Source organism: Dromiciops gliroides, chromosome 4 (genome assembly GCF_019393635.1).
Source record: "Dromiciops gliroides isolate mDroGli1 chromosome 4, mDroGli1.pri, whole genome shotgun sequence".
Classification (NCBI taxonomy): domain Eukaryota; kingdom Metazoa; phylum Chordata; class Mammalia; order Microbiotheria; family Microbiotheriidae; genus Dromiciops; species Dromiciops gliroides.
Window position 1 is genome coordinate 215,918,564 of NC_057864.1, and position 23,595 is coordinate 215,942,158.

Genomic DNA, 23,595 nt, shown 5'->3' on the forward strand with positions numbered 1-23,595 from the left:
CATCAATAAATAACAATGGTGATATTAAGATGCCTTAAATCAACACTGGGCTTCCATGCTTCTTTCTTCTACCTTCTCCCCGTCCTCCTCAACTGAAGACCCAAAATGTGAATAGATACTTTAGAACTTGTAACAAATCTGTAAGATACATCAGCAATTTACAAATACTTCAGTACTGACATGTGGACCCCAATAACTGAGTAACCTTTAAAAGTCTGCTTTAGGGGCAAGCTAGGTGGCACAGTGGCTAGAGGCTCTGGAGTCAGGAGTACCTGAGTTCAAATCTGGCCTCAGACACTTAACACTTACTAGTGGTGTTGCCGTGGGCAAGTCACTTAACCCCAATTGCCTCACTAAAAAAAAAAGTCTGCTTTAATAATTAATTCAACTTGAGCGAGATGAGCAGAACCAGAAGAACATTGTATACAGTATCATCAACATTATGTGTTGATCAACTGTGATAGACTAGATTCTTCTCACCAATACAACAGTATAAGAAAGTTCCAAAGGACCCATGATGGAAAAGGCTCTCCAACCAGAAAAAAAAGGAACTGTGAAATATGGATGCATATTGAACCATACTATTTCTTTTGTTTTTGGTGCTGTTGTTTTTCTTTTTAGAGGTTTTTCCTTTTTGCTCTGATTCTTCTCTTTTAATGTTTATATATATATATATATATATATATATATATATATATATATATATAAACCTATATCAGATTACCTTCTGTTTAGAGGAGGGAGAAAAATTTGAAATTGGAAATCTTATAAAAACAAATTTGAAAACTATCTAATAAAATACTTTTATTCAAAATTTTAAAATTAATTCAACTGCCTGAGAAATTCCACCATAATTACAAGGTAGTCTTCGATTTAAAGGCACCAAAAGAACTCAGACTTCTCAACTGTAGTTGGCATTCTAGCCCAAGGCTTTTTAAACTTTTTCCACTTGCAACCCCTCACCTTTTTTTTTTTTGGTGAGGCAATTGGGGTTAAGTGACTTGCCCAGGGTCACACAACTAGTAAGTGTCAAGGGTCTGAGGCCGGATTTGAATTCAAGTCCTCCTGAATCCAGAGCCAGTGCTCTATCTACTGCACCACCTAGCTGATGACCCCTTTTTGCCCATGAAATTTTTACATGACCCTGGGTATATGGTATATAGGTATATAAAATGGGTACACATAGTCTTTTACTATTACCAACTTTTTTGCAATCCCTACATTCAGTTACTGACCAGAAACACAGCTTAAGAAGCTTTGTTCTAGCCCACGACCGTCCGTGGCCTTTGGTTAGTCACAGAATCTAGACCTGGAAGGGACTATGGAGATCATTTAGCCCATCCCCCCTCATTTTACAGACAAGCAAACAGGGGTGGGGGGGGCAGAGAGGGAAAGTGCACAAGGGAGCAATGAACAGTTCTGGGATTCAAACCCAGGGCCTGTGACTGTCAAATGCAGGGCTCTTTCCATTACACCATGCTTGTCTCTTAGCCTCATCTCAGAACTCAGTGACGCTAAGCAAGCTTCCTGATCTGAGCTAAGCCCTTGAGAGTTAAGATTTTTGCAAGGCAAGATATATATGTTCATTCTAGGGGTTGGTTTCTATTATAATAATTGGAGGTGGGAGGACAAGACTGTCCATTAGAGCCCAGTCCTGGGAGCACATACTTTGATGAGCTTTCTTCTGGAGTACCTGATAACAAGCAATTGGGGAGATGGGGTGGATCAGGGTTTGTGTCATTATTCTGGACTCTTTTCTATTGGTTTACTAAAGAAAGAAAATGGCTCAAAATTTATATAACACTTACTATGTACCAGGCACTGTGCCAAGCACTTTTGCAGATATTATCTCATTTGATCTTCATGAAAACCCTGAGAGGTAGGTGCTGTTATTATTCCCATTTTACAAATGAGGAAACTGAGGCAGTTAGCAATTAAGTGACTTGCTCAGGGTCACACTGCTTGTAAATGTCTGAGGCAGGATTTGAACTCAGGAAGATGAATCTTCCTAACTCCAGGACCAGCACTTATCCACTGTGGCACCTACTTATCTAAAGAAAAGCCTTTTGATTGGCTACTGAGCCAGAAAGGAATGTATATTTTTAAAAAAGGTATTAGTCAGACCAAATCAAGTTCTTTCCACCCCTTTGTCCCAAGAGCTGTAAGGATGAGTCTCCAAGCCTGTGTCTGGGATGAGGTAGTTTCTGTTTGTATCTTCTTTATAAAGTATAGGATCTTGTAAGATCAGGAAAGCCTGGAAGAGCCAACAGCCAACCCTAAGAAGCAATCTCCTTCACCTGGTCCAGCTGTGAATCTAGCTGGTGGCTGAAACATAAGGTCATGCAGACTGGACGTACCCAAAGGAATTCGGTGGCAGAAATGAACTGCTTTAAGGCAGAGCCCACTTTGCCCAAGGACTAAAGCGGTAGGGGGAGTGTGCCCTGGTTCAGAGGAATATTTTTGTACTTAGGATCTTACTATATCTTCTATATCCCTTTATAAAAGCTAGTTAATGATAACTTACTACTTACTGATGTTATTAAGGAGAACACATCAGAATGGGGCCTTGAATCAAGAGCGTTAAAAGAATCCCATTAGGGGCAGCTAGATGGTGCAGTGGATAGAGCACCGGCCCTGGAGTCAGGAGGACCTGAGTTCAAATCTGGTCTCAGACACTTAACACTTAACTAGCTGTGTGACCCTGGGCAAGTCACTTAACCCCAACTGCCTCACTAAAAAAAAAAAAAAGAATCCCATTGCCTGCCCCCCATGGGGACCCCAGTCACCCTGAGAGAGAAGACAAAGCAGTATCCTGGTTCTGGGGATCTAATCCACCAGTAGGAATGTGGGCTGGGAGAGCTGAGTCCAGCAGCTTACCACCCAAAGATAATGTGCCCATTCCTCTCCACCAGAACTCTTTGACATAAATCTTGGATGACCTGTACTCTTTATATCAAATCTAACCAAGTTCTAGGAATAGGGCTTGTCTTTTGGGACACATGCCAAATCGTCTCCTTCTCAGCATGCAGGGAAGAGGAATACAGGACGTGTGTGTGTGTGTGTGTGTGTGTGTGTGTGTGTGTGTGTGTGTGTGTGTGTGTATGTGTGTGTGTGTGTATGTAAGAAGAGTAACAATACACAGGTCCCCTAGGTGACAGGGGAGGGAAGCACTGATGTGCCAAGTGCTATGATTCCCTTCATTAGGCCTAATGTACAGGAGCAGAGAGAGTACAATAAGTAGTTCTGTGAAATACCTGTCACAGCCTGCTAGCCACATCACAGTCAGTGTAGAAAGTAGGCCTTCACTAAGGAAGGCAAATGACTTTCAAGAGATTCAGGGGCAGCTAGGTGGCACAGTAGATAAAGCACCGGCCCTGGATTCAGGAGGGTCTGAGTTCAAATCCGGTCTCAGACACTTGACACTTACTAGCTGTGTGACCTCGGGCAAGTCACTTAACCCTCATTGCCCCCCCCCAAAATACAAAAAAAACCAAACCCTATATTAAAAAAAAAGAGATTCACCGAGGGCTTGCAGGAGAGCACACCCATCCCCACCCCTCCATTTTGAGAGGGAAGGGAGGTTTCCCCTGAGGTTACTGACTTGTCTTTTCAGATGTATAAAGTGGGCATGCACATTCCACATTTGTCTGGGGCCTGAGAAAAGGAGGGATGGCTAAAGGTATCCCTCTAACATATACCTCAGTACCATCTGCATCATGCTGCAGGAGCTGCCAACGCTGCTCTCGTCCACAGCACTGCAGTTTGCCTGCCTAGGGGCTCAAAGGCCGCAGTTCCGTGGGTGTGCAATCAAAACCTGATTAAAAAAACAGTCTGTGGTCTCTCTTGTGGGTCTGAATCCAGAATGCATAGGGTAGAAAGATTTCATTTGCCTTTTCAGCTCCAGTGAATAGAAAGTATAGCCACAAAGCCACTTAGAGAGGAGGTGGGGGAGGGGTGTCATCAAACAAAACCTGGGGGGGGGGGAGTCAAATAAGAGGAAGGGGGATGGTCATCAAACATAGTCTTTTCAGTCCTGGAAGACCAGCTCCTTCAATGACAACAGAAAATCAACTTAATTGAGCATCTGAAATCAGTCCACCCAATCACATCAAAAGCAGTTAACTTCCCTCTTGCCTGTGTTCAAAAAAGGGAAAAAACCATAATTTAATCACTCTTTTCCTTCTCTTCATCTGCATACTGAAAAGAGGGAAAAATTCCACCAGCCAAGGAAGAACTGCTGAGAATCAGGTTATCTGCCAAAGGAAGAATCCCTTCAAGCCCCATTTCCCAAAATGCCACTGCAGAGTTCCCTGGCAAGGTACCTGGGAGGCCAGTGGGAGGCCAGAATCCTACCTGCAGCTCCTTGTCGGAGTACTTCTGAGGATTTTTACTCCCTTGGCTCTTCTTCCGGAGTTTCTTCAGCTCAGCCTGACACTTGTCAAGCGCGTCCCCTTTGCTCCTTTGCTCTGTCTGGTATTTCTTCAGTGCAGCCTGAGAACAGATAACAACAACAACAAAAAACCCAAGGATACCTTTGCAGTCAGATAAGGATTTGGCTCCTAAGGAGCACTTCCCATCCAATATCCCTCTCTCTCTCTCTGTGGTCAGCAGCTAATGCCCAGGACCCTATATACATCATTAGGAAAAACTGACTTTTCAGCTGCAAGGCAAAATAGGGAGGAGGAGACCACAGTGTAAATATGGATGTTGAAAGGATTTCAAGTCCTCTCATCTCCCCAACTCTGCCACTGAATGGCTGGGGAAGAGTGATGATCTCCTCCCCTTGTCTTCTTTGTACCTTATCGAGGCTTGGCTTACCTCCTAAAAGAGGTTTTTTTTCTGATTCTAACAGTTGTTACTTATCCTCTTTCCTACTAGGTTCTACATGCCCCCCCCCAATTACCTTGTCTTTATTTTAGATATATGTTATATTTTCTTATTATTATGTAAGTTGTTTCTCCCCAGTAGAACATCAAGTTCTGGGGAGAACTCTCTATCCCCAGTGACCAGCACATAGTAAGGTGCTTAATAAAATGCCTGTTGAATTAAATCAACTATCCCAACAGATCAGCATTCTATGTTGAATGCTGCCACAGTGATCTCAGACATCCTACCTCACACCACTAAAGGTAATCTATATTTCATGTTAAATTCTTTGCAACAAGGATGGATGAAAGGTCTCACACCAGCAAAATCATATTAGGAACTGGTTTGAGGAAGGAGGGGTGGGCAAGGAAAAGAGCATGGAAAAACTAGATGAGACCATGGAAGGGTAAGAGAACAAACAACATGTAGGTCTGAAAGAACAGCCAAATAATTCAATGAGCTTTATCAGAGGGGGAAGGGGGGGAAATGGCAGCCAAAGGTAGGAGGGAGGAGGAGGCACTTGAACCAAAACAAGGTGAGTCTTGGGTGTTTTGACCCACAAAACTACAACCAGGATTACACTACAGGTAGTTGGTTTCAAACAGGCAAGAATTTTAGGAGGGTCAAGATGGAACCCACCTGAATGGGAAGCTCATTGGAAGTTGAGAAACCTTCAGACTGGGGGAAGGATTTAAAAATAAAGAGTGTCAATGGAACCTCAGAAAATACACCTGGTTATCTGACAAGTGTGAGAGAGAGAGAGAGAGAAAGAGAGAGAGAGAGAGAGAGAGAGAGAGAGAGAGAGAGAGAGAGAGAGAGAGAGAGAGAGAGAGATAGGTAGGTAGGTAAATAGAGTGTACTTACACTTAGGTACCTGGAGTCTAATTCTACTTTCTGCTCCAGCTGTGTGAGTAGTTCATTGTGAAAAGACTTCAGCTAAATACAAGAAAGAAAACATATTGGAGCATCCCCTTAGGAGTCAGGTCTAAGCAAATATTGCCTAATGATGAGAAAAGTCACCTGCCTCTTCATCTACCGGGACAAAAACCCAGAGAATAAAAACAACAGACAGATCATGGAGCCAACCAAGACACAGGCCTTTTTTTTTTTTTTGAAGCCAAATAATTTTCTTTAAGACAGCCAATCCAGTTTTGAAAGATGAGCTTATTCCTGTCTAGATAGATAAGGAAAGATCAGCTGATGAACTTAGGGAGACAGATGGAGACCCATATGGAGCCAAGGAGACGGCTTGGAAAACGTGCAAGTGAGCAGGAGACAAGGCAATGGTTGACAGTTTCAGCATTTATCAACCAAGTTTAAATGGCTTGATTTCACATGGATAAAAATGGAGACAGTCTTCTCTCCTCACTACAGTGCCAGCGGCTCCACTGAGACACTGATTAACTGTGAGAAATACCTCCAATGTATAAAGAGTGGGAGGAGTGACCCCCTCACTCCAGACAATGGTATTTCTCACCAGGCCTTTCTCTATACCCCACATGTTATTTTCTTTGGGTCCCACCATCTGCTAAATTAGCTTTCTCTTTCTAACCAAGAGGCTCAACCATATTTCTACAGCTTTCTGACAGCAGCAGCATGGTTGGGCTACCTTATAAAGTGCATCCGAGGCCCAACAAACTGCTAGGTCATCTTCTGAGCCCCAACTTGCCTACTGTGTCCCTACAGGCATCTGACCCATCCACCCTCTCTCAGGGAGAGTCCAACCAGTGGAAGCTTGATACTCACCATCTCTTCTAACTGATTTTGAATCTGCCTGTGAACTTCTGCCATCTGGAAGAGAACATCCCCTGAAAAGATAAGATCACAGCAGGGAAGGAAAAGAAAGGGGAGGGTGGAGAAGGGAAATAAAGGAAAGTTAAGTTAAATGCTCCAAGTTCTCTGTATACATCACACACATCCATACATCTGGGACAGCCAAGGCACTGATTCTAGTGGGATAAAAGGGCTGACACCACAGAGTTGGCGCTTTGTAGTTGACTGTTCCAGGAACTGACTCAATGGTGTTTGGGGATTTATGGAGGATGGCATAATTCAAATCAAAAACTTGTTTAAGCTACGTGCTGCATAGACATAGTGCAGAGACATAGTTGCTTGGGGACAGAAGGATGTATTTCAATGCCTTCCTGGGACCTCTTCTGATTATGCAAATGCCAGAAAGAAGATAAGGCGTAAAGTGTATGAACAAGCAACTTTGGGACCCTGGCACCCCAGGGGTAACTGGGATGGTGAGGTAAAGTGGCAGTATGGAAAGGTCTCTGAAAGGCAGGGATTTGTGGATGCCTCTCCAATGGAGAAAAGAATTTTGTTCAAATTTTAAAAATAATGACTGACAGATGCAGGTATATCAAATATAAAAGTCTGACAGCTGTATCAGTATGTTTAATATAAAAATGCACCAAAATGTATGTATGCACTTTCTGCAAGTAAACGCCCCAACCACCTCCAAAAGTCAAGCTCTAACAGGCTAATGATCACTTTTGGTTGCCTGAGCTAAATAGAGAATGCCTACCAAGGCAAGCCCCGTCAGGGAAAGACTCCAAAGGCTTGCTTAGTTCAAAGACAACAGCATCAGACCATTTCATTATTCTAGTCTGCTGTTTAGGGATGACAGAACAGGGAGAAATGGAGAGCCTCCTAGATTTGGGGGTGGGGTATGTGACTATTTCTAGTTCCAGTTGTTTTTCTGATGCCCCTTCAAGTTTTATTTACTAAATGAAAGACAAATTATTAGTCCTGTCAGATTACCCAAGGTCCCTCCATGCATTAGTTGGACATTTTAGTTTCCAATCAGGAAAGCATAAGCATGGGTCTGTCTGCAGAGGCGTGTGCTTGCAGAGAACTCATTATTGGACCCTGCCACACTGCTTTAACTCTGCAGCAGTCAGTACAGGGCAGGCAGACAGGCAGGCAGGAAAACACTTCTGGGGGTTTCTGGTACTCAGAGGAACTGAGTCAAGAGCAGGAAGGCCCCTTGGGAATAAGGAAATGCTCTCTACCTCTGCCCTTCTCTCTTTAATGCACTTCTCCAGTACAGAAACACTTCGGAGATTCCGACAGTTTCTTGGCCCATTTGCAAATAAGAAATGGAAATTGTAGCTGAGCAAAAACTAACCACTGCTACAGGTCATTTCAATCCTGGATGTTAACAATAGAGATTCCATTTAACACTTGTCTTGGCTATTTCTATTTTCCAGTGGTTTTGCAATGGTCTGGATTATTTTATCCCGAGGATGACAGTTCTGGAAGGCAGACTGATGGTGAATTTCTGGGTCTCAGCCACTATAGGAGGGCTCGGGAGGCAGAATCGGCCATGAGGCTTAGTGGAAAGAGCACTCGATTGGGAGGCAGAACACCTGGCAGTACTACTTATTAACTGTGGCTTTGAATAAGTAAGTCCTTCACCTTACTGGGCCTCAGTTTTCTCCTCTGTAAAACAGAGAGAGTGGGGGTGGACTGAATGATCTTAAAGCTCTAAAATCCTGTCCTGGGGGCAGCTAGGTGGTGCAGTGGATAGAGCACCAGCCCTGGATTCAGGAGGACCTGAGTTCAAATCCTGCCTCAGACACTTGACACTTACTAGCTGTGTGACCCTGGGCAAGTCACTTAACCCTCAATGCCCCGCAAAACCAAAACAATAAAATAAAATAAAATAAAATAAGATCCTGTCCTTTCCCTTTATTCCCTCCTCTCCTCCAAAAATAAAAAAATACCACAATGCAGAATGGCTTGATGGAACTTATAAACATACCCAAGGAAACCTGGGTGGGAATTTTCCTTTAGGGCCAGCTGCTCCCTCACCTGCAAACTCTTTAGATTTCTTATGTAGTTAGTTCCAAGAGCCCCCATTCCATCATTCCCCTCCAAAACTTGATTAACAGCTTCCCAGTCGTACTATAGGCTGAGGCCAGCAGTTTCAAACACTACTCTGTTAATGACCAGGAGAAGAAGCCTGTAATGGAGAGATCTGCTTCCACAAAGTCTCAAAGCAAAACCCAGGAAAGGTGTAAAAAAGCCCAGGAGTCAGGAGCACAGACTGCTCACTCAGACCAGTTACACCAGGGATCAGAATACCAGTAGTCACCAAAAAGCACTATCTGCTTATGTGCTCCAGATAACAGAAAACAAGGGATTTCCCTTGAGGAGTTTCTGGAATTTTCCGAACATTCAGTCTTTATTTTCCTAATTCTAATAAAAACTTTGTAAGCTGTGTCTGGCCACAACTCAACAGTAATTGATTCAGTTCACTCATTACATAACTACAGGCTGAGCCCAAGTAATTTGCCTCTTCAGGACTCAGTTTCCTCATCAGTGAAAATGAAGGGTTGGACAAAAAGGTATTAAAGCTCTCATAGCTCTGGCATTGTTTTTGGTTTTTATCATTTTATGTTTAAACTCTGAAAGGAAAGCATATTTTGAACATGCAACATGCCTTCCTCTTGACTGCTATTCAGTTGTTTTCAGTTGTGTCCAACTCTTCCTGATGCCATTTTGGTGTTTTCTTGGCAAAGATACTGGAATGATTTGCCATTTCCTTCTCCAGTGAATTAAGGCAAACAGAAATTAAGCGATTTGCCCAGGGTCATAAAGCTAGTAAATGTCTGAGGCTGGATTTGAACTTAGGTCTTCCTGACTCCAGCTCCAACGCTCTATCCACTGAGTCACCTAGCTGCTTCCTAGGTTCTCTTGGGCCTAGCTACAATACAGACAGCTCTGGCTTTATATAAATTCACATTATGCAAATTCAACTTTATGTAAAGAATTCTGAAAGAAATTTGCATTCTCCAAAAAAAACCCTATGTTCTCTTTACTGTACAGTACAGTGCTCTCTCTCTCTTTCCACTCCTGCCCCTTGGCTCTGTACTCCACAGCCTCCCACCTAGCCACCCACCTCCAACCAGCTGTAATACCTCTTTTCTTCCCAGTCCTATAATTGTTATTAATAAATATATATATATACATAGACATAGACACATACACATAAATACACATAAATACACACACACACACACACACATATGCCAGAGAGTATTTAGGTCTTTATTCAAGGGTTGGTAATAATAGTAATAGTAGAAACATTTCTATAGCACTTCACTAAGTGTTTTACACAGATTATCTCATTTGATCCTTATAACACTTCTGTGAGGTTGGTGCTTTTATTATTATTCCCATTTTTCAGATGAGGAAACTGAAGTAAGAGGTTAAATAATTTACCTAAGGTCCACATGGCCAAGTAAGTATCTAAAGTAGAACTCAACCCAGGTCTTCCTGACTCCAAGTTCAATACTTTTTCTCCCACGCTATCTAGATGATAAGGAAGCTCACACACAGTCAAGGGAAGAAGAGCTTCAGCCACAACAGTTGGATGATACAAAAATCCACCATTTCTGAAAGACCTCCAGCCCAGCTCTGTAAATCTCACCCTCAAGGACAACTATCTAGCAAATAGTCTAACCTCATGGAAACACACCTACCCTGATAGGTAGAAGCATTTCAAACAAACCATGAAGGTCTTTCTCTTCCTTGAAACCCCCTGCATCTCTAGGACCATCTTGGTTCCAAAGCTACCCTAAATCCCGGCCCTTTTTGCCTTCCTCATTATACAATCTCTGGCACTAGTTATAATCACCCAACTACCCTCCTCCAAGCCAGGAGATTTGGGAATAAACTTTATTATTGGTCCCTTGTGTCTGCCAAACAAGGTTCCCTTCTCCTCCTAATTATATAAGAACACACTCAAAATAGGCTGCTTATCATAGGCAGATTTTGGCCACCTACTGAAGTTCTAAGAAACTGATTTATGCTCCCTCATGCAGGACCATCGACAGAGGCACTACTTTGGCAAAAAAAAACTAATGCTGTATGGATTCTTGTCTAGGGAGGCTGGGGAAAGGAAGGTGTGTGCTTTCCAAAGAGAGGCACTAGGAGAGAGAACTTACCTAATAGTGGAAAACAAAGCTACTGTTTACCAGAAAATATTTGTTTCCCTAGAAGGTTACAAGAAACTCAACTTCATCATTTATTACACTCTATGGTATCAGTCCAACTCCATGAGAGTGACTTCCAAAATGGCAGCAGAAACTGGCAGGCCTGCAAGATTCACCTCAATTGGCAGGGGGGCTGAGATTAGTCATGGCAGAAAGGCTGCATATAAATCCTGATCACCTCAAAAGACCAAGTTTATCATCCAATCCAGATCATAGTGGCTGTGGTCTAATGGTCCCCAGGTCATCTTTGTTCTTTCTTAAGAGCTTTAGCACCTGGATTACAGTCTTCCTCTCTTCCTAACTCTCATCCTCATACTAGAGGACTTACTATTGATTGCTCCCTAAAAAACCCAAAACTTCCCAGGTCCTCCTCTCCTTACCCTCAAGCCACACCCTGGATCTTGCCATAGCCCACAATGGCCAGATAACCCGCCCCCCCTTATTCCTTCCTGTAGTCCTAGACAGCTCCAGAACCCATCCAGGAGGCTGGGCAGCAGCAAAAGTGAGCACCAATGGGCATCCTACCCTGACTGCCTGGCCCTCTCATCCCTTTCCCCACATCCTTGTTCTTGACAGTGCCAGAGCCAATCCAAAATTTGGGAAGAGTCATTACTGCCACCAGGCTGCCTTTCCCCTTTGTCTCAGGCTGCTTGGCTGCTCATAGGGCTTGAATGAGACGGCAGACAACAACTCCATTCCTTTCCTTACTTTCTGCCCTGAAGTCTCTCTGCTCCCCCCATCTTAATGACCAATGTAAACTGAGGACCTTGGTCCCTTGTCAAGCACCCTGTTTTTGTACTCTTAGGACTTGGGGAATTTTCCATCTGCCCTGCAGCTGAACTTTCTTTTCTATGTTTTCCCCCAGTTTGAATTAGGAGCTCCGTATGAACAGTGTCGCACATGATTTCTAGCCAGCATTTAGCACAAAGTTTTTAGTAAGTGATCTAATACCTCTATCTCTTATTTTCTTCTCCTTCCCCATTTTAACCCCCATTTTAACCACGTTATTTTTAATAGTTAAAACCATTCAGCTCTACACTGTCCTCCTATCTCCAACCCTCCACACCTTTGTTCTATCACAACTCATGACTTGCCAAACTTCAACTTTGAATTATTTCTACCATCTGCCTCCCCCTCCCTCTAACCCTCTGAGCTGAAGATTTGGCCTCATATCTTACTGAGAAAATGGAGGTCATTTGCCATGAGCTCCCTTTTCTCCCCTAATCTTCACCATTAAACCTCCTGATACAATCCCCTACTTTGCTCCTTTACTATCCTTGACAATCCCAATCCCTCTACCTTTAATCCCTTCTCCTCAAGCAGAATGGCCCACAATCATTCCCCTATATCTCTCCAATCTCCAGTGTCTCTCTGTCTGTTGGTTTATTCTTTGCTCTCTATACACTTTCCCAAATATCCCCATCCTTAAAAAACCTTCAGCAGACCCTACCATCCCTTAAAGCTATAAATGTATAGCTCTTCTCTCAAGTTCTCTCCTATATTTCTAGCTCTCCCCTTTTCCCCTCCCAGAGACATCTCATTTTAAAGAAAAAGAGAAAGGGAAAAAAAGTACAACTGATCATTACATTAAAAAATCTGATAATATATGGCAATATATGGTCCATGGGTATGGCAATATTGCCAAACCCATGGATGGCCCCTTCCCCCAAAGTGGTAGGAGTCTTCTGATAGCTCTTCTTTGGGGTTATATTTGTCCTTTGTAATTTTGCAAAATTCATTTTCTTTTCTTTTTTATTCTTTTGTGTGTGTGTGTGTGTGTGTGTGTTTGTCTGTGGGGCAATTGGGGTTAAGTGACTTGCCCAGGGTCACACAGCTAGTAAGTGTCAAGTGTTTGGGGCCGTACTTGAACTCAGGTCCTCCTGAATCCAGGGCTGGTGCTTTATCCACTGCGCCACCTAGCTGCTCCCTGTTAGTCCTTATAGCACAGTAAATAGCCCATTACATTCATGTACCACAATTACTTTAATAATTTCCCAGTTGATGGGTACATACTTTGTTTCCAATTCTTTGATACCACAAAAAGTGGGGCATGACACTGTTGACTACCTTCTCCTTCTAAATACTCTCTCTTTACTGGATTTTCATTGACACTCCTTTCTGGTTCTTCTCTTACCTGTCTGACCACTTCTTCTAAGTGTCCTGTGTTAGTTCTTCATCCATATCCCATCCTACACACTCCAAATGTGAGTTTATCCCAATGCTCTGACCTGGGACTTCTCTTACCCTGGGAGGATGCAAGCTACTTGAGGGCAGAGAATGATTCATTTTTTTACTTTGTACCCTCAGGTCTTCATAAAAAGCTTGGCATGTAGTAAGCACATAGTAAAAGACTGGTGATTTTTTTTGCTCTCAACATTCTTATGTGGTGCCTATAACAGCTCTTATGGGTTCAATTATGATCTCTAGGGGGCAGCTAAGTTGTGCAGTGGATAAAGCACTGGCCCTGGATTCAGGAGGACCTGAGTTCAAATCCGGCCTCAGACACTTGACACTTACTAGCTGTGTGACCCTGGGCAAGTCACTTAACTCTCATTGCTCCAACAAAAAACAAAAATAAAAATAAATTATAATCTCTATATAGAGACCTATAGTATGTTGGGTGGAGTTCTATGGATGATAGGATGGGCAAACATGGATGGGTTGAGAGCTGCATCACTGGAAAGAGTTCACAAACATATGAGATCACAGATCCATTTGAGTATGTACCTACCTCCCAGATCTATATATCCAGATCCAGTCTCTCTCCTGAACTCTAGTCCCATGCCAAAAACTACCTTTTAGACATTTAAAACCAGATGACTCATAAGACTCGACCCGTCCAATACAGAACTAATCATTTTTCCCCTATAGCCAGCCTTCTTCCTAACCTGAAGGATGAGAACACATTTATCAAGTGCTTACACTGTGCTAAACACTAGGAATGCAAATAGGAAAACTGAGAAAGTCTCTGCTCTCAAAAAGCTCACTCTAATTGGGGGAAAATAACATAGAAAGTTCAGCTGCAGTACAGATAAAAAGCCCCTCAAGTCCTAAGAGTACAATGATGAGGCAAATGGCAAGGCCAAAGAGACTTCATATTACATGAAGAGGTAAGATGACAGATCCAGAGGACTGCAGGCATAAATTCAGGGCAGAGGATGTCAGAGAACAAAAGCAGGACAGATGATGAGATCTCTCATCAGCAGGAACCCATTGACTACCATCTCTCATCCAAGCCCTGTAGTCATTCAAACAGCCTAGGTGAGGCAAAAAAAAAAAAGCAGGCGCTAGGGACCCCAGAGTGAGGGCAGGTCTTCCCATTGCCTGGTTGCTCCTAGTAAGTTCTGGGACGTCCAGGCCAGAAAAGAAGATGATAGAGGAGGGAAATGACCTGTTTCTTCCCCATTTCTGTTAAGAGGCACCCACGATTCTTCTAATTTCTTAGCTTATGGAATCTCAGTGTTATCCTCAACTTCTCCCTCTTCCTTACCCCCTTGTATATAGGCAGCTGCCTGCATTTAGCATTTCTACCTCTGCCTCATCTCTTATATCCATCCACTTCTCACTACTCACACAACCACCACCTTGACTGAGGTTCTCATAACCTCTTGTCTGGACTAATTTAATGCCGTCCTAATTGGTCGCCCAGCCTGACCTCTCTCCCCTCCATGCTCCACCTAGCTGCCAAAGTGATTTTCCCTAAGCACAAGTCTGACCATGATACTGCCCTACACTCAATCACCAATAGTGGCTGCCTATTACCTACAGGATAAAATACCAACTTCTCTTAGATTCTCTACAATCTAGACAAAATTACTTTCTTGCTGTTCTTCATGCATATTACTCCAACTCCCATCTCACCCTTTGTACAGGCTGCCCCTTATATCTGGAATGCTCTCTCCCCTCATCTCTCTCACTTGCAGAACCTCCCATTTTCTTCAAGACTCACTCATGTATCACCTTCTACATGGAGCCTTTTCTGATTTCCTGCTATTGCTAGTGCTCTACCTCCCAACACTACCTTCTATTCATGTTGTATTTATTTTTAAATATTTACATATATACATAACAGACAGCAATAATGATGAGGCACTTATAGTGCACTTTAAGGTTTGCAAAGTGCTTTACAAATATTTTAACTTATTTGATCCTCACAATAACCCTGTAAGGTACATGTTAATATTTGCCCCATTTTATAGATGTGGAAATTGAGGCTTCAAGAAGTAAAGTGACTTGCCCAGGGTCACAGAACTACCAAGTTTCTGAAGCTGAATTTTTAACTCAGGTCTTCTTGGCTTCCATTCCTGTGCTCTAGCCACTGTGGCCGCCCATATTTTCTCACTCTTCTCTACTTGCTCCTTGAGAGCAAGGACTGATTCATTTCTGTTATTGTATACTCAGTGTCTAGCACAGTGCTTGACAGCTAGTGGTGCTTAATAAATGCTTTTCGACTGATTGATTAATGAAGATGTGGGGTTAAAAAAAAAACATCCAACTCAAATGTCCATACACATATGTTTTATTTTATTGTGTTCAGATTTAGGTTACTAAGAAAACCCCATTTGACTGAAGAACCTAGTATTAGATGCTATTTGGATGGGGAAGAGAGAGCTGACATAAAAGGAATAGAAGACAAAGTTATCCCCAATCAAAGAGTTTACAGTGTAAATGGGAAGACAAACATAACACAAAATAAACTCAATAAAGAACAACTTCAAAAAGGTAGGTAGGTGTGGTGGAAGAAAACAATAACAAGCCTGCTAGGTTAGATGACCTCCAAGGTCCCTTTCCAACTCTAAAATTCTATGAAAAGAGGGGCGGGGCAGCTAGGTGGTGGAAAGGAAAGAATTCTGGCCTTGAAGCTAGGAAGCAGTCAAATCTGGCCTCAGACACTTACTAGCTGTATGACCCTTTCTGCCTCAGTTTCTTCATCCGTCAAATGAGCTGGAAATGGAAATGGTAAAACTCCAGTATCTTGCCAAGAAAACCCCAAATGGGGTCAAGAAGGGTTGAATACAACTAATGGACTGAACAACAACAACAATGAAAAGAGAGGATGATGGGAGGTGGGGTGGGAAAGAGACAAACAAAAACAAGAATATGAATCTAGATGGAACTGCTTGGTCCAACTGGTATACACGTCACTTAATTCAATTACATAAATATTTTCTGAGGACCACAGAGTACACACTGTTAGAATAGATACTGAGCACACCGCAGTCATGTCTCCAAGAAAAAAAAGGAAATTATTTATTCTCACCACTAACTTTAATTAACTGTAAGTTCCCACATGCCTTGTAGCACTATAATACCAAATCCTGCCACTGATAGGAGAACCTGCAGTGGTCAGATAAGCTATATATGCCCCAAGTCTTGTGGGCTCACCCCAAGATTGTTTTCCTTGTTTTAATAAAGTATGATCATGCCTATATCTGCCTTGAAAGTCTTTATTAAGGAGCCCAGACACTCCTGTGAGCCAGAAGAGAGAGGTGGAAGAATACAACCACTTTTTCTCATAGAAACTGGCAAGTCACACCCAGCTCCAAACTACCTGCTCCCTTGGGAACAGAAGAAAACCGCAGCCGCCACAGCAGAAATGGTTTCATGTGGTCCAGAGGAAGCCCGGGATTGCATGTGGTTAAAGGTAAGCTACATAGTAAATAGAGAAAAGAATGAATCCCAGATTTATGAGCTCGGCATCCCCACCAGCCCTAGACCTGAGAAGGCAGCCTGGTGAAGGGAAGATGAGGTTGAGTCATGTATACTGGTTTCATTCAGTATTCTGTTCCTTGTCCCATGATTCTATACTCTGAACCAACCCCTTTACTGGGCATCATGAATTTGCAGCAGATTCCCCCAAAACGTACTAAATGAATGGTTGTATGGATGACAAGGGAAGGTACCTTCACAGTGCGGGCACAACAGAACCCAGTCCTGGAAGAGCCAAGTCTCTCCTCTTCTTCTAACAGCCTTTAAACAGCCAAATACAGGGGTTGAGGAGCAGCGGGCAATCCCAAATCGTCAAATGATTACAATGGTGGCTGCTAATGAAGCTGCCTCTCCCAATCTTGCCTAACCTCATGAATCCTGGGTAAGAAGAAATACTGCAGGAAGTCTGGCCATTCTCAGGCAGTAAGATGTTCCACAGCAGAGCCTGGATCTTTAATGGACACATACCCAGAATATGCCCAATGGCAAACAATATGGAGGCAACATGGTAAGAGTGGAAAGAGCCCTGGAGAGCTGGGTTTGAATCCCTATCTGTGAAACCTTGGATAGGTCACTTCACTTCCATGAGCCTCAGTTTTCTCACCTGTAAAATGAGGGGGTTGGACTTCATGACTTCTAAACCCCCTTCCAGTTCTAAATCTATGACCTGAAGATCCGAAAGCTTTCTATTCCCTATTTGGGGATTTCTTTTTGCATCCTGAGTGCCTAGCACTGAGTCTGGCACATCTCAGACACTGAATAAATGCTTGTCAATTGACTAATTTGGAAACAAAGCTAGCCGTGTTGATCTTTTAAAAAATGAGCAGCTGAAAAATTATGACAATGACCAATTTTGGTCCTAGAGAACTGATTAATGAAAAACTATTCCTTAAAATGTGGTCTACAACATCAGATATGCTTGCTGTGTCTGTTGGCTTCACCAACAAGGAACATGGTATGATGAATAGAACACTAGACTTGAATAACAAGAAAGATCTGGGTTCAAATCTCATCATAGATGCTATGTGACCTACTTCTTTAACACGAGGTTCCTCATCTGTAAAATGGAGCTGACCATAGCACAGTCATTGTGAGGAACAAATGAGATCATTTATGTAAAGTGCTTTACAAACCTTAAAGCATTGTATAAATGCTAGCCATTATTTTCTTAGATGTTTTTTGCTTGTTACAAGGAATGGTCTGATGGGGTGGAGAGTTCCAAGAAGAAATGATGATGGTGTTAAACAGAAAAAGGCAACCTTGGAGCCTTTTGAAGAGGGGGAAGGCCAATTTCATCGCTTACACGGGTACCAAAGAACTGCTGTGATTTAAACAACAGAAATGAAATCATTTTTAAAAGTTAAAATAAAGGTGTTTTCTTTTGTAGACAATAATGTCGATGTTTGTTTTCTCAGGGGGATGATAATTTGCTCTTAGTAATCCACGCTGTCTTGCTCAGTACCTTTGGGCGGTCAGTATTTATGAAATGAATGCCAGAGGTATGGCCAGTCTGGACGGAGATCTAACTCCAGAATACAAGAATGGCCTTGTTAACAGCAAATATTCTTTTACCCAAAGCTTTATCCAGTGAGCTGAGAAGGGTGCCCCACTAATCTTTCTATGGCAATCAGTTTGGACAAAGCAGCTGCCATTTGAAGATCAGGTCATAAAGGCAAAACATTCCTACCATCACCTGGTGCAATGGGCAAATTGGCAGCTAGGTGGCACAGTGGATAGAGGGCCAGGCCTAGAATCAGGAACTCATCTTCCTGAGTTAAAATCTGACCTCAGACACTTAGTAGCTATGTGACCCTGGGTATGGCACTTAATCTTTTTTTGCCTCAGTTTTTCTCAACTATAAAATAGGGATGGTAATAATAGCACTGGGGCAGCTGGGTGGTACAGTAGATAGAGTGCCTAACCTGAAGTCAGGAAGACTCATCTTTCCAAGTTCAAATCTGGTCTCAGAAACTTACTAGCTGTGTGACCCTGGGCAAGTCACTTAACTCTGTTTGCCTCAGTTTTCTTGTCTGTCAAATGAGCTGGAGAAGGAAATGCCAAACCACTCCAGTGTCTTTGCCAAGAAAACTCCAAATGGGGTCACAGAGAGTCAGACATGACTGAAATGACTGAACAACAAGATGATAAGAGCATTTACCTCCCAGAGTAATTGTGGGGATCAAATAAGACAAATTTGTAAAGCACTTTGAGAACTTTAAAGCTCTATGTAAATGCTAGCTATTCTTAACACACCATATGTCTGGACACAGAATTGGCACCATAATTATCACAAGAAGTTGATGTCAAGACTAAGGAAATAGGATTTGATATTAAATGGATCTATTGCTTTGTAAGTTTCTACATGAGAGATGTAAGAGAAATGATTGAGAAGGTACGTCCTTCCCCAAAGGACATTCTTGAACTTGGTACCAAAAATAGTATTTGAAATTACTCAAGTATAATATGGAGTTAGGGACACCAATAGCAAATTGAATGCCTTTTTCTACCCATCAAGTCTCATGGAGTTTGCTGAAATTTGGAGGGGATATCAAAACTGAGATATAAAACTTCTCATGATCTGAAATGGGATCCTGGTCCATCTGAGCTGTGATTCTGCACCTGACTCCTCAATAGCTACAAAATGACGGCCCCTTCAGACACTTGACACTTACTAGCTGTATGACCCTGGGCAAGTCACTTAACTCTCATTGTCCCGCCAAAAAAAAAACCAAAAATCAAACCAAAACAAGACAGCTTGCATACAGGTGGGCAGAGTAGACAGAAAGCAACACAAGGTGAAATTATTTCCACAGCTCTAAATCTCAGTCTGGTTGCTGAACAAAATAAACCTACACAGAGCATTTTTAATGGATTTTATGAGCATCTACAGGAGGCCATATAAAGTTTAAAATCTGCAAGGCAGTGGTGTGAGATATTGTGCTAGCTACCAAGTGTTTAATTCCTTCTGTGCTATAAGATGTATCCCCAAACTAGAAGGTGTCTGGGAGAGGGTGGGGGGACCTTGATAGGTATGAAAGACCTAGTCTGTTAGACAAGCAAGATCAAGCAGTGACCAAGGTATTATGTTAAGGTCATCTCGTGGACCAACTGTTTAAATGGCTCAAAGAACCTTAAACATGCAATACCATCAGTCCAAAGAGCTTCCACATAGCCTCATTTGTCCATAAGAGGTAGCTTTTCTGCTAGGTCACTTAAGAAAAACTCCTCAGTAAGCTTTTTTATCTCTTTCCTTTCTGGGTTCCAGGAAGAAATGATGACTGAAAGGGCTGTTGGGGCTGGAAAGCATTTTCTTCAAAAGCATCACAGGCCCAGAATTTCCAGTAGCTTGGCGAGCATTTTGCTTTGTTTCTCACTCTCACTCCCACATTTGTACCTTTCCATCTTTACCCTGCCTCTAATGAAACAGGAAGAAAAGAACCGAAACCTTTCCCTATCCAATCCTGCTGATCTAGAAAAGGCAGGAAACAGAGCAGACCTGGTAGAGATAGTCCAAAACATGTGCAGAAACAACCCATCCATGTAAACATGGCTTCCAGACCGAGGATGTATGTAGGGTCTAAACTTGAAAAACAGGGTTTAAAATAGATTTTGGTATCCAGCTAGCACCACAGTAAACTAGAAGAGTAAGTCAAAATAAATCAACATAAAGATCCATCATCTGATAGAGACTGTCATGGTTTTGAAGAATGTAAATAGTTCTGGGATGAGTGGGTCAGTTATTTTGGTCCTGTATTGCAACTCAGCAAATCACCTCTGAGGAAGTGGAGGGGGGAGGGGAACTCAGAGAAGGGGCCACTGGGCCACTATGTATGTGTATCACACCCAAAAAAAGGCAAACAAGTTTTAGATGCATGCAGTGAACACAAGTCAGAAAAATCCTCAAGCCACAAAATATTAACCTCATCCAGTTTATGAAACTTAGAGTTTATGAAGTTTATGAAGCTTAGAGTTACCATTCTGTCATATTGGAGAAACTGACCTGGAAGGGATGGAATGTGATGCTTTCAATCATTTGTTTGAATTTTTTTCTTTCTTTTGCAAGGAGGTGAGGGAGTACATAACCTTCTAATTAAATAAATCAGTCCTTTAGGGTGAAACCACGTCAAATCCATTGGCATCCTAGAAAGAACTACCACACCCTATTCTTACCAACACCTTTTGATACCTTGGCAACTCAGGTGGCCAAAAGGTTAATCAGTGATTCACTTCACCTGTCTTCTAAAAATCTAACTCTAAAGACTCTCTGGTCTAGTCCAAGTAGGAAATTGGCACAGCATATTCAAACAACTCAATCCAGTTGGGAACACCCTCCCAGTACAAAGAGGGGCAAAGAAGCAAGGAAGGACCAAATCCAGCATAAATCATGCTCACTTAAGTGACCCAACGCCAATCTTATTTGAGGAACAATTCAAAAAGCAGCACTTCCTCTTCATTTCCCCCTCCTATGAGAGGAACAATATTTTGGTAATACATATAGGATATATTAAGTAGCTTCTAGACTGGGAAAACTCCCATCCCCCCTCCCCAACATTAGACAATGATAAGAGGGGAATGGGGGTAAAGGAAAAAGCATTTATTAAATGCCAGACATTGTGCTAAGGACTTAACAAATATTATCTCATTTGATCCTCATAACTACCTTAGGAGGTAGATGCTATTATTATCCCCATTATACAGATGAGGAAATTGAGGCAGATAGTGGTTAAGTGACTTGCCCTGGGTCACACAGTTAGTGTCTGAGGCTGGATTTGAATTCAATTATCCTTTCAGTAGCTATTCTGCATACAGCTGGTACCTGTCTGCTCTGGGCAGAAGAGAAACAGCCTCCCTACAGAAAGCTGTAAAGTAGGCAAAGGTCATCTTTGGTGCTCTTGGCATCCTTTCCTCCAGATCCCTCCCCTTTCCCCAAATGCACTGGAAAGATGGAAGTAGGATAGATTGACGGCTTAGGGATCCACCAATTTGGGGAAGGGGGAGCAGAATCATGAAGGCTGGGTGAACCTGGCCTAGAGGGGAGGGAAGACACCAAACAAAATCTCAAAAATCAGGGGCAAACCAAAAGGAACATCAACAGGTGAGGAGTCTGATCCAAGATGTTTGCCACTTTGATACAAATGTCAGTGTGTACGATGAGGAAGAATCTACATAAGGCCCATTGGGGAAGCTGACATTAATGTTCTTTATAGATAATGGAAAGTGAACAAAAGTTTTTTGTTGTTAGCCTGCCATGACTACACATTGCTCAACCTTCATTCTGATTTTTTTTTAAAGGAGAACTTATGGCAACCAACATACAAACAAGTACAGTAGAGAATCCACATGACTGGTACTAATTTGGTAAGTTCATCTGAAAGATTTTTAATGGCATTTGTATCACCAGCAAATAGGACACCTAAACCTCATACTACGTGTGCTGCCCTGGGCCAGTCCAACTTCTCTCTGGAAAGTAACAAGCATACGGTATATTAAGTTGTAGATACTAATAGAAATTGATTCCATTAACCAGGGTAAGGCTTCCAAAGTAGGTCTGTGTGATTCAGCACTTCATTCTAGCAGACTGTCCTAGAAGGAGGCAGAAAACAGAGGGGGGGGGTGGAGGGGGAGGAGGTAAGAGGAGATGGGGAGGTTACAATCTGCTGCCTATCTCTGAGATAATTATGAACTAACATTGTCAGAATGGTAGTTTAGTGCAATGGAAAGGCACCACTATGGCCTAGTCCAGAGGTTCTTAGCCTCATGTCCATAACCTTTCTTCCTTGCTGCATTTCACTGTAATTAGTTTCCACTGGAATCTTATGCATTTTAAAACATCCAGAAAAGGGGTCTGTAGGTTTCACCAGACTTCCAAAGGGGATCATGACACACAAAGGGTAAGAACCTCTGGCTGAATCCCACCTGATAGGAAGCTGACTTCTGCCAGAAACTGGGACCATTAATTTAATTTCTTTCTCCACTTCCTTCCTCTATAGTTTTGTTTTGTTTTGAACACAATTCTCTCTCTGTCTCTGTGTCTCTGTCTCTCACTCATACACACACACACACACACACACACACACACACACATATTCCAGGCAGCCCTTCTGACAGACAAAGATGCTGGACCAATGCCCAGAGAAACTTAATAGTCAAGGGTAGGAATGCTGACACATACTGGCTGTGTGATTTTAGGCAAGTTGCTTAACATCTCTGTGACCTAAACAACTGGGGAAGACTATAAGTGGAGAAGCAGATATGAATTTGTATTGGTAGAGGGAACTTCTTATACCAATGAAATCATAGGGAGAGAGGAAGGAAGAGGGAGGGAGAAAAGAAAGAAAGAAGGAAAGGGGGAAAGAAGGAAAGGGGAAGGGGAAGGAAAGGAAACGAGAAGGGAGAAGGAAAGGGAAAGGAAGGGAAGGGAAGAGGGAATATAATTTATAAACTGGAAATCATAAGATATGGTATTCAGATTTTGTTCTTCCTTTACTAGATGAAAAACACTTTGTTCTTTGGTTTTATCCATTTTAAAAATCAGAGGATTACTGTCCCTGCTTTCCGAGGAGGGTAAGTGAAAAGACAATAAATTACTTAGGGTTTCCTGGAAGAATGACAATATTCCATAGTAAGATTTTTCTTTTATTTTTTTAAGTCATATGGACTAAACCATTATTAATGATAGAAATAAGGTATTTCCAAAGAATGTGCTAAAGTATCAGATTTGTATTTATTTTTAGAGAGAAAGTCTAGATAAATGGATTTTTAAAAAAAAAACCCAATCTTCTGTTTCAATCAGATCTGGCTATAACTCCCAGATTTGACTTGTTCCCAGCACAGGGCCTTGAAAGAGCTATCAACCTTTCAAGATCATGCTTGGCTCCCAAAGAGGGTAAAACAAGCCCTTTTAGAATCTACTGGTATCTTACAGGAGGGATTTGGGTTAGAAAAAACTTACTGAGAGGATTATAGAGCACAGACTCTTATTTTTCTGCTGTGAGAGTCTGAGGTATGTACCCAT

The 23,595-nt window shown here is 42.3% G+C and overlaps 1 protein-coding gene across 3 annotated transcripts in view; it reads right to left on the reverse strand.

Moving 5' to 3' along the window:
• The window catches only part of BAIAP2 (BAR/IMD domain containing adaptor protein 2), a 179,295-nt gene that overhangs the window by 66,916 nt on the left and 88,784 nt on the right, over positions 1 to 23,595 (reverse strand). For all 3 annotated transcript variants that reach the window (XM_044001249.1, XM_044001247.1, XM_044001248.1), the window contains exons 4-6: positions 6,613 to 6,674; positions 5,731 to 5,802; positions 4,354 to 4,491 (exon numbers count right to left, since the gene is read on the reverse strand). In XM_044001249.1, the coding sequence (XP_043857184.1) occupies positions 4,354 to 4,491; positions 5,731 to 5,802; positions 6,613 to 6,674 (272 nt within the window). The remainder of the gene's footprint in view (positions 1 to 4,353; positions 4,492 to 5,730; positions 5,803 to 6,612; positions 6,675 to 23,595) is intronic.